Genomic DNA, 12,559 nt, shown 5'->3' with positions numbered 1-12,559 from the left:
GTCAGTTTAACACTGGAGATTTTGCTGTGTACCAAGGTCCAATTCACAATGGGTTCAACATTTGAACATGAAATGTGTTGTGGAGTTTTGAGTCCGTCTGACAGAGTTCTGGCTCCACCACTCACAGGCTACGTGGTGCTGAAGTTTTAAATCAGAGTAATGCTTTCTTGTTCTTTCCAGTCTGCCTACATTAGGCTACCTGAATGCAGATTTCACTTCAAGGTTGTGTGGTAAAAGTGTCATGGCTGACTGGTAGTTTCAGCTGCAGAGAGAAACTGTGATGTTTTATGAGCCAGCGACATGTGATTACATCAACATCCAGATAAATATGTGCAGGTGGAGTAATGGTAGATATCGTCCTGGTTAAAGGTGTGTGCAGACACAGCTTGAATGCAAGTGTCTCTCTGTTTTTGTCCTCCTGAAACAGCCAACAACACTGACTGTTGCAGTGCTGTTTCACACATGCTCTGTGACATTTTTCAGAAGTGACCTGCTACATTTTACCGCTGTGACTGTGAACAGGTTCAGTCCTCTAATTAGAATTCTCGTACCTGCAGTAAGATTCGTATTGGTCTTCTTTGAGGTCTCGTTTATTTAAGGGGAAAAGTTGTGTCAGTTACCTGTTGCATTAAAGTGTGATGACAAGAGGTCCTGACCAAATGTCCATATGTGGCGCGGTGGGAGTGAGACGCCTTCCGCTGAGCCCTTATTCTCAGTGTGTAATGTAATGTGTGAAACACTGTTTTGGGCTGAGGGACAGTGCTGTAAAACTTGTGCAAACACAAAGAAAGAGACAAATTGTTTGTGTGTGTGTGTGTGAAACAAACACAAGATACTGAAAAGAAAGTCTTATGTGTTCAGAAGGGCTCAACACAAAGTTTCTGCTTACATCACATTCTTCTGCACCTCTGTGGTTGTAAAAGCAGCTGTATGTGAGTGTCAACTGTTAGTTGTGTTGGATTACCATTGTCAAGTTTAATAATCAAATTGGATATTTGAGTTGTTTGTTTACATTACAAGGAGATATCAGACCCCATAAAACCACAATCATATAGTCTGGATTATCAGAATCACTCATTTTTATCCTTATCTACTCTTTTTTTTTCTCTGTGTGTGTTTATATACCACTGCAGCATGTCACTCAATTTTCTCCCACAGTTTGTGTTTACTTGTTTTGTCTTTGTCTGGGGGGAGTTATTTTTTCCTCCTTATCTTTCCTCATGTTGTGCATTTTCCATTGTTATACCTCTCTGACCTGTCTTCCCCATGTGATGTTTTCGTGCAATGTATGTATGGTCAGAGGGTATGATGGCGCCGCCATTGCGTGCAATTGGTCGGCAGCCTTAACATGAAATTTCCCACTCGTGGGACTAATAAAGGCATCTCATCTCATCTCGTCTCATCTCATCTTTCAAATACTGCAGGGTCTTTAATTTACAAAAGGAAACATGATGAAATAACTATTGTGATTTGCAGCAATATAAATAAAGCTGAATATAACTCAGTATTAACACTGACTATTGTAGAGAAATGATTATTATGAGAAATTATTCTCATCTTTAAAAAGTCAGGAAACACTTATTAATCAGTGCAAAAAGCCTTTATTTATGATAAGCTCAGTGTTGAGATTGTAGACATCACTATATTTTTAATATCAGTCCTCTAATCACACATGTTTGGATGACACACAAACATCAGGAAAACATTTAACAACTTTTCTCTGATAGATATAAATAAATAAAACCAGAATAAATAAGAATAAATATATGATTAAACATTTGGTTACTTAAACATTTCAAATCGTCAAAGGTACTTCAGTTTGTTGCTTCATTTGGAGGATGTGAACTTAAGAAATGTTAAAAAAATGATCTGAGTACATGTGACGACAGAGCCAGAACTACTGTAAGGAAGCTGATGTTGTTGAGAATAGCAGAGGAGGTGGTTGTTGCTGTAGCGGCAGTTTTGGTTGTTGTTGTCAGAACAGCTGTGGTTGTTGTTGCTGCAGTTGGGGTTGTTGTTGCTGCAGTTGGGGTTGTTGTTGCTGCAGTTGGGGTTGTTGTTGCTGCGGTTGTGGTTGTTGTCACTGCAGTTGGGGTTTTTGTTGGAGCAGCTGTAGTTGTTGTCGCGGCACTTGTGGTTGTTGTCGGAGCAGCTGTGGTTGTTGTTGCTGCAGTTGTGGTTGTTGTCGCTGCAACTGTGGTTGTTGTCGGAGCAGCTGTGGTTGGTGTTGCTGCAGTTGGGGTTGTTGTCGGAGCAGCTGTGGTTGTTGTTGCTGCAACTGTGGTTGTTGTCGCTGCAACTGTGGTTGTTGTCGGAGCAGCTGTGGTTGGTGTTGCTGCAGTTGGGGTTGTTGTCGGAGCAGCTGTGGTTGTTGTTGCTGCAACTGTGGTTGTTGTCGGAACAGCTGTGGTTGTTGTTGGAACAGCTGTGGTTGTTGTCGCGGCACTTGTGATTGTTGTTGGAACAGCTGTAGTTGTTGTCGCTGCAGCTGTGGTTGTTGTTGGAGCAGCTGTGGTTGTTGTCGCGACACTTGTGATTGTTGTTGGAACAGCAGTTGCAGTTGGTGTCGGAGCAGCTGTGGTTGTTGTCGCTGCAGCTGTGGTTGTTGTTGGAACAGCTGTAGTTGGTGTTGGAGCAGTTGTGGTTGTAGTTGCTGCGGTTGTGGTTGTTGTCGCGGCACTTGTGATTGTTGTTGGAACAGCTGTAGTTGTTGTCGCTGCAGCTGTGGTTATTGTTGGAGCAGCTGTGGTTGTTGTCGCTGCAGCTGTGGTTGTTGTTGGAGCAGCTGTGGTTGTTGTCGCTGCAGCTGTGGTTGTTGTTGGAACAGCTGTGGTTGTTGTCGCGGCACTTGTGATTGTTGTTGGAACAGCAGTTGCAGTTGGTGTCGGAGCAGCTGTGGTTGTTGTTGCTGCAGCTGTGGTTGTTGTTGGAACAGCTGTAGTTGGTGTTGGAGCAGTTGTGGTTGTAGTTGCTGCGGTTGTGGTTGTTGTCGCGGCACTTGTGATTGTTGTTGGAACAGCTGTAGTTGTTGTCGCTGCAGCTTTGGTTGTTGTTGGAGCAGCTGTGGTTGTTGTCGCTGCAGCTGTGGTTGTTGTTGGAGCAGCTGTGGTTGTTGTCGCGGCACTTGTGATTGTTGTTGGAGCAGCTGTGGTTGTTGTCGCTGCAGCTGTGGTTGTTGTTGGAACAGCTGTGGTTGTTGTCGCGGCACTTGTGATTGTTGTTGGAACAGCAGTTGCAGTTGGTGTCGGAGCAGCTGTGGTTGCTGTCGCTGCAGCTGTGGTTGTTGTTGGAACAGCTGTAGTTGGTGTTGGAGCAGTTGTGGTTGTAGTTTCTGCGGTTGTGGTTGTTGTCGCGGCACTTGTGATTGTTGTTGGAACAGCTGTAGTTGTTGTCGCTGCAGCTGTGGTTGTTGTTGGAGCAGCTGTGGTTGTTGTCGCTGCAGCTGTGGTTGTTCTTGGAGCAGCTGTAGTTGTTGTCGCGGCACTTGTGATTGTTGTTGGAACAGCTGTGGTTGTTGTCGCTGCAGCTGTGGTTGTTGTTGGAACAGCTGTGGTTGTTGTCGCGGCACTTGTGATTGTTGTTGGAACAGCAGTTGCAGTTGGTGTCGGAGCAGCTGTGGTTTTTGTCGCTGCAGCTGTGGTTGTTGTTGGAACAGCTGTAGTTGGTGTTGGAGCAGTTGTGGTTGTAGTTGCTGCGGTTGTGGTTGTTGTCGCGGCACTTGTGATTGTTGTTGGAACAGCTGTAGTTGTTGTCGCTGCAGCTTTGGTTGTTGTTGGAGCAGCTGTGGTTGTTGTCGCTGCAGCTGTGGTTGTTGTTGGAACAGCTGTGGTTGTTGTCGCTGCAGCTGTGGTTGTTGTTGGAACAGCTGTGGTTGTTGTCGCGGCACTTGTGATTGTTGTTGGAACAGCAGTTACAGTTGGTGTCGGAGCAGCTGTGGTTGCTGTCGCTGCAGCTGTGGTTGTTGTTGGAACAGCTGTAGTTGGTGTTGGAGCAGTTGTGGTTGTAGTTGCTGCGGTTGTGGTTGTTGTCGCGGCACTTGTGATTGTTGTTGGAACAGCTGTAGTTGTTGTCGCTGCAGCTGTGGTTGTTGTTGGAGCAGCTGTGGTTGTTGTCGCTGCAGCTGTGGTTGTTGTTGGAACAGCTGTGGTTGTTGTCGCGGCACTTGTGATTGTTGTTGGAACAGCAGTTGCAGTTGGTGTCGGAGCAGCTGTGGTTGTTGTCGCTGCAGCTGTGGTTGTTGTTGGAACAGCTGTAGTTGGTGTTGGAGCAGTTGTGGTTGTAGTTGCTGTGGTTGTGGTTTTTGTCGCGGCACTTGTGATTGTTGTTGGAACAGCTGTAGTTGTTGTCGCTGCAGCTGTAGTTGTTGTTGGAGCAGCTGTGGTTGTTGTCGCTGCAGCTGTGGTTGTTGTTGGAGCAGCTGTAGTTGTTGTCGCGGCACTTGTGATTGTTGTTGGAACAGCTGTGGTTGTTGTCGCTGCAGCTGTGGTTGTTGTTGGAACAGCTGTGGTTGTTGTCGCGGCACTTGTGATTGTTGTTGGAACAGCAGTTGCAGTTGGTATCGGAGCAGCTGTGGTTTTTGTCGCTGCAGCTGTGGTTGTTGTTGGAACAGCTGTAGTTGGTGTTGGAGCAGTTGTGGTTGTAGTTGCTGCGGTTGTGGTTGTTGTCGCGGCACTTGTGATTGTTGTTGGAACAGCTGTAGTTGTTGTCGCTGCAGCTTTGGTTGTTGTTGGAGCAGCTGTGGTTGTTGTCGCTGCAGCTGTGGTTGTTGTTGGAGCAGCTGTGGTTGTTGTCGCGGCACTTGTGATTGTTGTTGGAACAGCTGTGGTTGTTGTCGCTGCAGCTGTGGTTGTTGTTGGAACAGCTGTGGTTGTTGTCGCTGCAGCTGTGGTTGTTGTTGGAACAGCTGTGGTTGTTGTCGCGGCACTTGTGATTGTTGTTGGAACAGCAGTTGCAGTTGGTGTCGGAGCAGCTGTGGTTGTTGTCGCTGCAGCTGTGGTTGTTGTTGGAACAGCTGTAGTTGGTGTTGGAGCAGTTGTGGTTGTAGTTGCTGTGGTTGTGGTTGTTGTCGCGGCACTTGTGATTGTTGTTGGAACAGCTGTAGTTGTTGTCGCTGCAGCTGTGGTTGTTGTTGGAGCAGCTGTGGTTGTTGTCGCTGCAGCTGTGGTTGTTGTTGGAGCAGCTGTGGTTGTTGTCGCGGCACTTGTGATTGTTGTTGGAACAGCTGTGGTTGTTGTCGCTGCAGCTCTGGTTGTTGTTGGAACAGCTGTGGTTGTTGTCGCTGCAGCTGTGGTTGTTGTTGGAACAGCTGTGGTTGTTGTCGCGGCACTTGTGATTGTTGTTGGAACAGCAATTGCAGTTGGTGTCGGAGCAGCTGTGGTTGCTGTCGCTGCAGCTGTGGTTGTTGTTGGAACAGCTGTAGTTGGTGTTGGAGCAGTTGTGGTTGTAGTTGCTGCGGTTGTGGTTGTTGTCGCGGCACTTGTGATTGTTGTTGGAACAGCTGTAGTTGTTGTCGCTGCAGCTGTGGTTGTATTTGGAGCAGCTGTGGTTGTTGTCGCTGCAGCTGTGGTTGTTGTTGGAACAGCTGTGGTTGTTGTCGCGGCACTTGTGATTGTTGTTGGAACAGCAGTTGCAGTTGGTGTCGGAGCAGCTGTGGTTGTTGTTGCTGCAGCTGTGGTTGTTGTTGGAACAGCTGTAGTTGGTGTTGGAGCAGTTGTGGTTATAGTTGCTGTGGTTGTGGTTGTTGTCGCGGCACTTGTGATTGTTGTTGGAACAGCTGTAGTTGTTGTCGCTGCAGCTGTGGTTGTTGTTGGAGCAGCTGTGGTTGTTGTCGCTGCAGCTGTGGTTGTTGTTGGAGCAGCTGTAGTTGTTGTCGCGGCACTTGTGATTGTTGTTGGAACAGCTGTGGTTGTTGTCGCTGCAGCTGTGGTTGTTGTTGGAACAGCTGTGGTTGCTGTCGCGGCACTTGTGATTGTTGTTGGAACAGCAGTTGCAGTTGGTGTCGGAGCAGCTGTGGTTTTTGTCGCTGCAGCTGTGGTTGTTGTTGGAACAGCTGTAGTTGGTGTTGGAGCAGTTGTGGTTGTAGTTGCTGCGGTTGTGGTTGTTGTCGCGGCACTTGTGATTGTTGTTGGAACAGCTGTAGTTGTTGTCGCTGCAGCTTTGGTTGTTGTTGGAGCAGCTGTGGTTGTTGTCGCTGCAGCTGTGGTTGTTGTTGGAGCAGCTGTGGTTGTTGTCGCGGCACTTGTGATTGTTGTTGGAACAGCTGTGGTTGTTGTCGCTGCAGCTGTGGTTGTTGTTGGAACAGCTGTGGTTGTTGTCGCGGCACTTGTGATTGTTGTTGGAACAGCAGTTGAAGTTGGTGTCGGAGCAGCTGTGGTTGTTGTCGCTGCAGCTGTGGTTGTTGTTGGAACAGCTGTGGTTGTTGTCGCGGCACTTGTGATTGTTGTTGGAACAGCAATTGCAGTTGGTGTCGGAGCAGCTGTGGTTGCTGTCGCTGCAGCTGTGGTTGTTGTTGGAACAGCTGTAGTTGGTGTTGGAGCAGTTGTGGTTGTAGTTGCTGCGGTTGTGGTTGTTGTCGCGGCACTTGTGATTGTTGTTGGAACAGCTGTAGTTGTTGTCGCTGCAGCTGTGGTTGTATTTGGAGCAGCTGTGGTTGTTGTCGCTGCAGCTGTGGTTGTTGTTGGAACAGCTGTGGTTGTTGTCGCGGCACTTGTGATTGTTGTTGGAACAGCAGTTGCAGTTGGTGTCGGAGCAGCTGTGGTTGTTGTTGCTGCAGCTGTGGTTGTTGTTGGAACAGCTGTAGTTGGTGTTGGAGCAGTTGTGGTTGTAGTTGCTGTGGTTGTGGTTGTTGTCGCGGCACTTGTGATTGTTGTTGGAACAGCTGTAGTTGTTGTCGCTGCAGCTGTGGTTGTTGTTGGAGCAGCTGTGGTTGTTGTCGCTGCAGCTGTGGTTGTTGTTGGAGCAGCTGTAGTTGTTGTCGCGGCACTTGTGATTGTTGTTGGAACAGCTGTGGTTGTTGTCGCTGCAGCTGTGGTTGTTGTTGGAACAGCTGTGGTTGCTGTCGCGGCACTTGTGATTGTTGTTGGAACAGCAGTTGCAGTTGGTGTCGGAGCAGCTGTGGTTTTTGTCGCTGCAGCTGTGGTTGTTGTTGGAACAGCTGTAGTTGGTGTTGGAGCAGTTGTGGTTGTAGTTGCTGCGGTTGTGGTTGTTGTCGCGGCACTTGTGATTGTTGTTGGAACAGCTGTAGTTGTTGTCGCTGCAGCTTTGGTTGTTGTTGGAGCAGCTGTGGTTGTTGTCGCTGCAGCTGTGGTTGTTGTTGGAGCAGCTGTGGTTGTTGTCGCGGCACTTGTGATTGTTGTTGGAACAGCTGTGGTTGTTGTCGCTGCAGCTGTGGTTGTTGTTGGAACAGCTGTGGTTGTTGTCGCGGCACTTGTGATTGTTGTTGGAACAGCAGTTGAAGTTGGTGTCGGAGCAGCTGTGGTTGTTGTCGCTGCAGCTGTGGTTGTTGTTGGAACAGCTGTGGTTGTTGTCGCGGCACTTGTGATTGTTGTTGGAACAGCAGTTGAAGTTGGTGTCGGAGCAGCTGTGGTTGTTGTCGCTGCAGCTGTGGTTGTTGTTGGAACAGCTGTAGTTGGTGTTGGAGCAGTTGTGGTTGTAGTTGCTGCGGTTGTGGTTGTTGTCGCGCCACTCGTGGTTGTTGTTGGAACAGCTGTGGTTGTTGTCACTGCAGTTGTGGTTGTTGTTGGAGCAGCTGTGGTTGTCGTTTCTGCGGTTGTGGTTGTTGTTGCTGCACTTGTGGTTGTTGTTGGAGCAGCTGCGGTTGTTGTCTCTGCAGCTGGGTTTGTTGTCGCTGCAGTTATGGCTGTTGTCTCTGTAGTTGGGGTTGTTGTCTCTGCGTTGCAGCAGGCTGTGTAGAAAATCTTATGTCATTTTCATATTTCCTCACATTAACCACATCTTTATGAATAGGAAATTCTTTGACATTTTTTCCTACCAACAACAAGAAGAACGATGACAAACATCTTTGCGATCATGGTGATGCTGATTTTCTGCTCCTGTCTCTGAAAATAAAAATTCACTGTGGTTATTATGATTTAAAGAAAGCATTATTCCTTCAATTGCCTTAATTAAGCTTTCTAAAGTTATCTTGAAAAGAAGTTTGAGATCTAAAACCCATAATATAAAAAAGTTCCTATTCAATTACATAATTTAAAATATATATTTTTTTCTATAGTACTGTTTTTGTGCTTTAAATTTAAAGTGTGGACTGAAGGACAATTTGCTTCTTCTACAGTTCTTAGGTTATGTCTTGATTAATAGTCCACATCTCTCAACGAGGTGCTTGTACACATGTAGTTTGAAGCAAAAGCAACAAGAAGAAATTAAGAAATCATGAAGGAAAGGCTCTGACTATGATGACCTTATTGTTACTGACTGTAAATCAGAGCAAAAGTCACCACTTCATGTTTACAGTGTTAATCAACTCCAATATTGACATATATCACTCACCCATTAATCTATCTATCTATCTATCTATCTATCTATCTATCTATCTATCTATCTATCTATCTATCTATCTATCTATCTATATGTGTGTGTGTGTGTGTGTGTGTGTGTGTGCGTGTGTGTTGTGAATGTGTCATGTATTATTTATCAAGGGTAATAGCAAAAAAACAAAACAAAAACAGAAGCATTAAAAAAACCTTCTGAACTTTAAGACAAACACAACCCAACAAATTGCTGCCTAAATTACACCATATGTTGCCAAAAGATCATATCCAGAAATAAATCTATCAATTCATCTTAAAAATCACATGTAGATGTCAGATATATATTTAATATTAGGGTTACTTACATAGTATTTCTTTGCTTGTAAGTCGTCCACTGCAGTGAAAGAAAGTGATGTTCTCTGACTTCATCTCCTCTTTTTATAAGCAGCCAACATGAACCTGAGGACAAATATGTGCAGGTGGAGTAATGGTAGTTATCGTCATGGTTTAAGGTGTGTGCACCAACCTTTTATTTACCTGCATCTCTCTCCTATTGTCCTCCTGAAGCAGTCATCACTTTAATTTTGGCAGTTACACACACACACACACACACACACACATATTTGTGACATGTTTTGACGTGAGCTTCTACATTTTCTCTGTGACTATGACTACATTTATGTGATTGTATCTTCATGGCAACATTAGGACTCTATGTGGTCCATAAAAGATGACCATTTTGCGACAATAAAACAAATATTCGGTGATTAGTTTTGGATTAAATAAATCTCATAACTGGCTGACTAGATTTAGACCAAGAATCAACATTTACAGGTTGGTGGTGCTCGGTGGGCAGTCAGCGTCCACATCAAAATAACTCTGATTTCTCTCTTTTTTGTCTTTTCTTTTACACACATTCTAAATATTACTGGTTCATTCACTTGAAATGAAGAAGTTTTCATCAATGTAAATAAGAAGTCAGTTTTAAAGGCGTTCTTGCGAGTTGGGAGTTTGCTTTTTATTTGCTTTATTTTGCTTTATTTTCTTCTTGCAACACTTAATGCAGGAAGTCATTCGTCAGTTATCAGAGAAACAAGGTGAGACCTGACTAAAAGACACTTACACACTTGTGCTGTAATAAATTGAATATAGCCACCGAGTACCGCTGGCCATGATTAAAAATGCAGGTTTAATGCATTTCAGCATTATGTTCACTTTTCAGACCTGACTGGGTTCATCTTTTGCACCTTCAAATCTTCAAATATACACAGGTATCAAAAAGTGAGAGTAAAGGATGCTTACAGTCTTTAAAGGTGTAAAGTTTTATTTCTTTGAGCCTAAAACAACACCAGTGTGAATCAGTCACTTTATGTAAATAGTTTATTTGTAAAGACTTTAGATATACACATCCTTCATTGATCGCACGAGGGTTTTTTTTTTCTGTAACAGCAGCATGATAAAGAGTAAAGAAAGTACAGTTACAATAAACCACAAATTATCAACGCAGTTAAAATAATAGTACCACAGATGCCCAGTAAGTGTCTTATACTGTAACACAGGTCAGGAATTTATATATGTATATATATATATATACACAACATATTTCTGCTTTGTTGAACTTGTTTTATGAATCTTGTTGATCTGGTGCAACTCTGGAAATTAATTGATGCAGATTTGTTCATTAATTTATTCTGAAGTTATTCCAACACATGGATTTTCTTTTAGTTCTTTGGAGATATGCATATGAACAGCAACACACACAGCAGTTTATAAAATATAGCTGAGCAGGTCTGATCCCGGCCTTTCTCTGACGCACAATCAGTCATATGAGGTGTGGTTATTGAAGCTGCTTCTAGTTGCATAAACTTGCAGCCACACCTCATAGTTTAGTCTCCTGTGCGTTAACAGATGTTGAGAATTAACATTCATTGTTTCTGTACTGAGGTCCAAAAACAGCTTAAAGGATTTTCCAGCATGTACTTGAGATGGTTGAGTCTTCACTGAGGAATGCCACATATCCGTCAAACAGGAGACAACACGTCACACGAAAACCTGTCCTGTGTGACCTTCAGTTCTGTGATGATGCATTTCTATATTGTGATTAGGGATGGGTATCGAAACCCGGTTCTTGTTGAGAACCGGTTCCCACTGTTTCAATTCCTTGGAATTGTTTGCCATTTTTGCAAACGATTCCCTTATCGATTCCAGTCGTCCCGAATGACGTCACCACGTTGCGGAGCGTCATTTACCTGGCAGGAAACATGGCGGCTCAAACGCTCAAAAGTTTGGTTATACTTTACGAGAACGGATGACAACAGGGCAACTTGCAAAGTAGATATTTCATTTAAGGGAGGAAACACTACGAATATGCAAAAAACACGCGATAACCTTAAATGAATGTCGTGTTTTTAATTCTGCTCCGGACACGTGAATCTCAACCCAGCAGCAGCGGTAACGTTTGCACGTCCTCTCCCGTTAATGCGGCAGGTAAATAATCAACAACAGTGCATATTATGTTAGCGCGATCTGCCTTATCACAAAACCTGCCATTACTGTGCATTTAGGTGACCACGATGAGAGAAACAGACAGAGTCTGGCTCAGATGCTGGCAGTTGTCGCTGCAGTCTACCGGTAGCGTCTCCTTTCAGGCCAGGATAGACGAATGTCACCGAGCAGAGACTAAGTTTGTGGTCAAAGGCTTGCACCCATTTGCCACAGCAGATGCCCTCGATTTTCGGTAAGTGAATGTGTTTAATTGTAGGCAGGGACATTACTGGATATTCTTGTGTAATTGCTACAGAATAATTTATGCTATACTTTGTTATTGCTACAGAAGAATATGTATTTTATTATTTTACATTTACAATGTTTTTTCCTGGGGACCCACAGCCTACGGCTCTTCAATGGGGCATTGAAGAGCCGTAGGCTGTGGATCTCTGAAGATCTCACTGTTGGGTTTGTAAGGCCATGTTACTCCTAAATTTCTATCTTGTTCGAAGAGAAGATATAAAACAAAGTTCTAAGCTGTTCGACCTTAGTGTTCTCCTTTTTTTAAAAAGAATCGATAAGAGAATCGATAAAGAATCGAATCGTTAAACAGAATCGAAAATGGAATCGGAATCGTGAAAATCTTATCAATACCCATCCCTAATTGTGATACAACATGATGTAGGAAAATGGAGATTCTGTTAGGCAACAACACAACAAAACTAATATCACAACACACACGTATGTACATTATGAACTGGAAAAAGTCCCTAGATCTTCAACTGAGGCATCTACAACACGAATAATAACACGTCTTGACCCACATCGAGATGTCCGGTCTGTGTCTCTGGGGCTCCTGAGTGCCCGTTGGGCCACAAGGGGGTGAGGGAGGATGGGGTGCAGTTGATACAGTTTGGGTGGATGTTTGCAGTGACTTATCTCAAACTTACACCAGCCTGGGATCTGTGTGTAGTCTTGGGAAGTCCAACAGGTAGCCAGGCAGTGCTCCACTCTCCCTGTGGTAGGATTTAGGAAATAGGGGTGCTTACTAGCGCTCTCTTTCTGAGGGTAGTCCTCTACCTCCTGGCCATCCCATGCCTTCTCCTCTCGAGGCTTCCTGTGACAACACATTATTCACACAGGCAGGGTCTTTGTATACAAGCATACATAACTTGTATACAAATGTATATAGCTGTGTGTCTTTTATCTTTTATTCTAAAGTAATTTTAATGTAAAGAATCTACATGCTGCTAATGGAGAGATGCCAAACTGCCTTTCATTGTTGTTGTAACAGTGACAATAAAGATCTATCTTTTCTATCTGATTTTATCTTAGCTGGCTGTGCTGTGCGGCCATTTGTTGCTCCTTTTTAATTCCGCTATAGCCATTACATCTCTTGACATAGCAACATACACATAGGATCTTGGGGGCAGGTGCGTTACCCAGGATAGGTGGGGATATTGTCCCTGCTGCTCGCTGCTGGTTGTTGTTTCATTTTTTATTTAAGATATCTCAGGGATAAAATGTGTTGTCAAACTTCTGTGCACTAACAGAAAGGAGAGTTTCACTGGTCTGGCCCACATAGA

General features: G+C 44.5%; 1 protein-coding gene across 1 annotated transcript; it reads right to left on the bottom strand.

Annotated features, from left to right (window-relative positions):
• Positions 1 to 1,605: 1,605 nt before the first annotated feature.
• Positions 1,606 to 8,454, bottom strand: LOC146363613 (uncharacterized). Its single transcript, XM_084920218.1, has 2 exons — positions 7,991 to 8,454; positions 1,606 to 7,903 (listed from the first exon to the last, which is right to left on the bottom strand). Exons 1-2 carry the CDS (start codon positions 8,101 to 8,103, stop codon positions 1,828 to 1,830), a joined length of 6,189 nt encoding a protein of 2,062 aa, XP_084776344.1. The 5' UTR covers positions 8,104 to 8,454; the 3' UTR covers positions 1,606 to 1,827.
• Between the last annotated feature and the right edge of the window lie 4,105 nt (positions 8,455 to 12,559).

The sequence above is a fragment of the Perissodus microlepis genome, chromosome 22, assembly GCF_051167445.1.
Source record: "Perissodus microlepis isolate ML-2025 ecotype Zambia chromosome 22, ASM5116744v1, whole genome shotgun sequence".
NCBI classification, from domain to species: domain Eukaryota; kingdom Metazoa; phylum Chordata; class Actinopteri; order Cichliformes; family Cichlidae; genus Perissodus; species Perissodus microlepis.
Note: the sequence above shows the minus strand (reverse complement) of the source record. Positions and strands in the feature narration are given on the sequence as shown.

Coding starts and splice junctions, on each gene's coding strand:
- LOC146363613 (XM_084920218.1), bottom strand. CDS start 8,103: ATGCTTTCTTTAAATCATAATAACCACAGTGAATTTTTATTTTCAGAG. Junction 7,904..7,990: donor CATCGTTCTTCTTGTTGTTG/GTAGGAAAAAAT, acceptor TTTTCTACACAG/CCTGCTGCAACGCAGAGACA.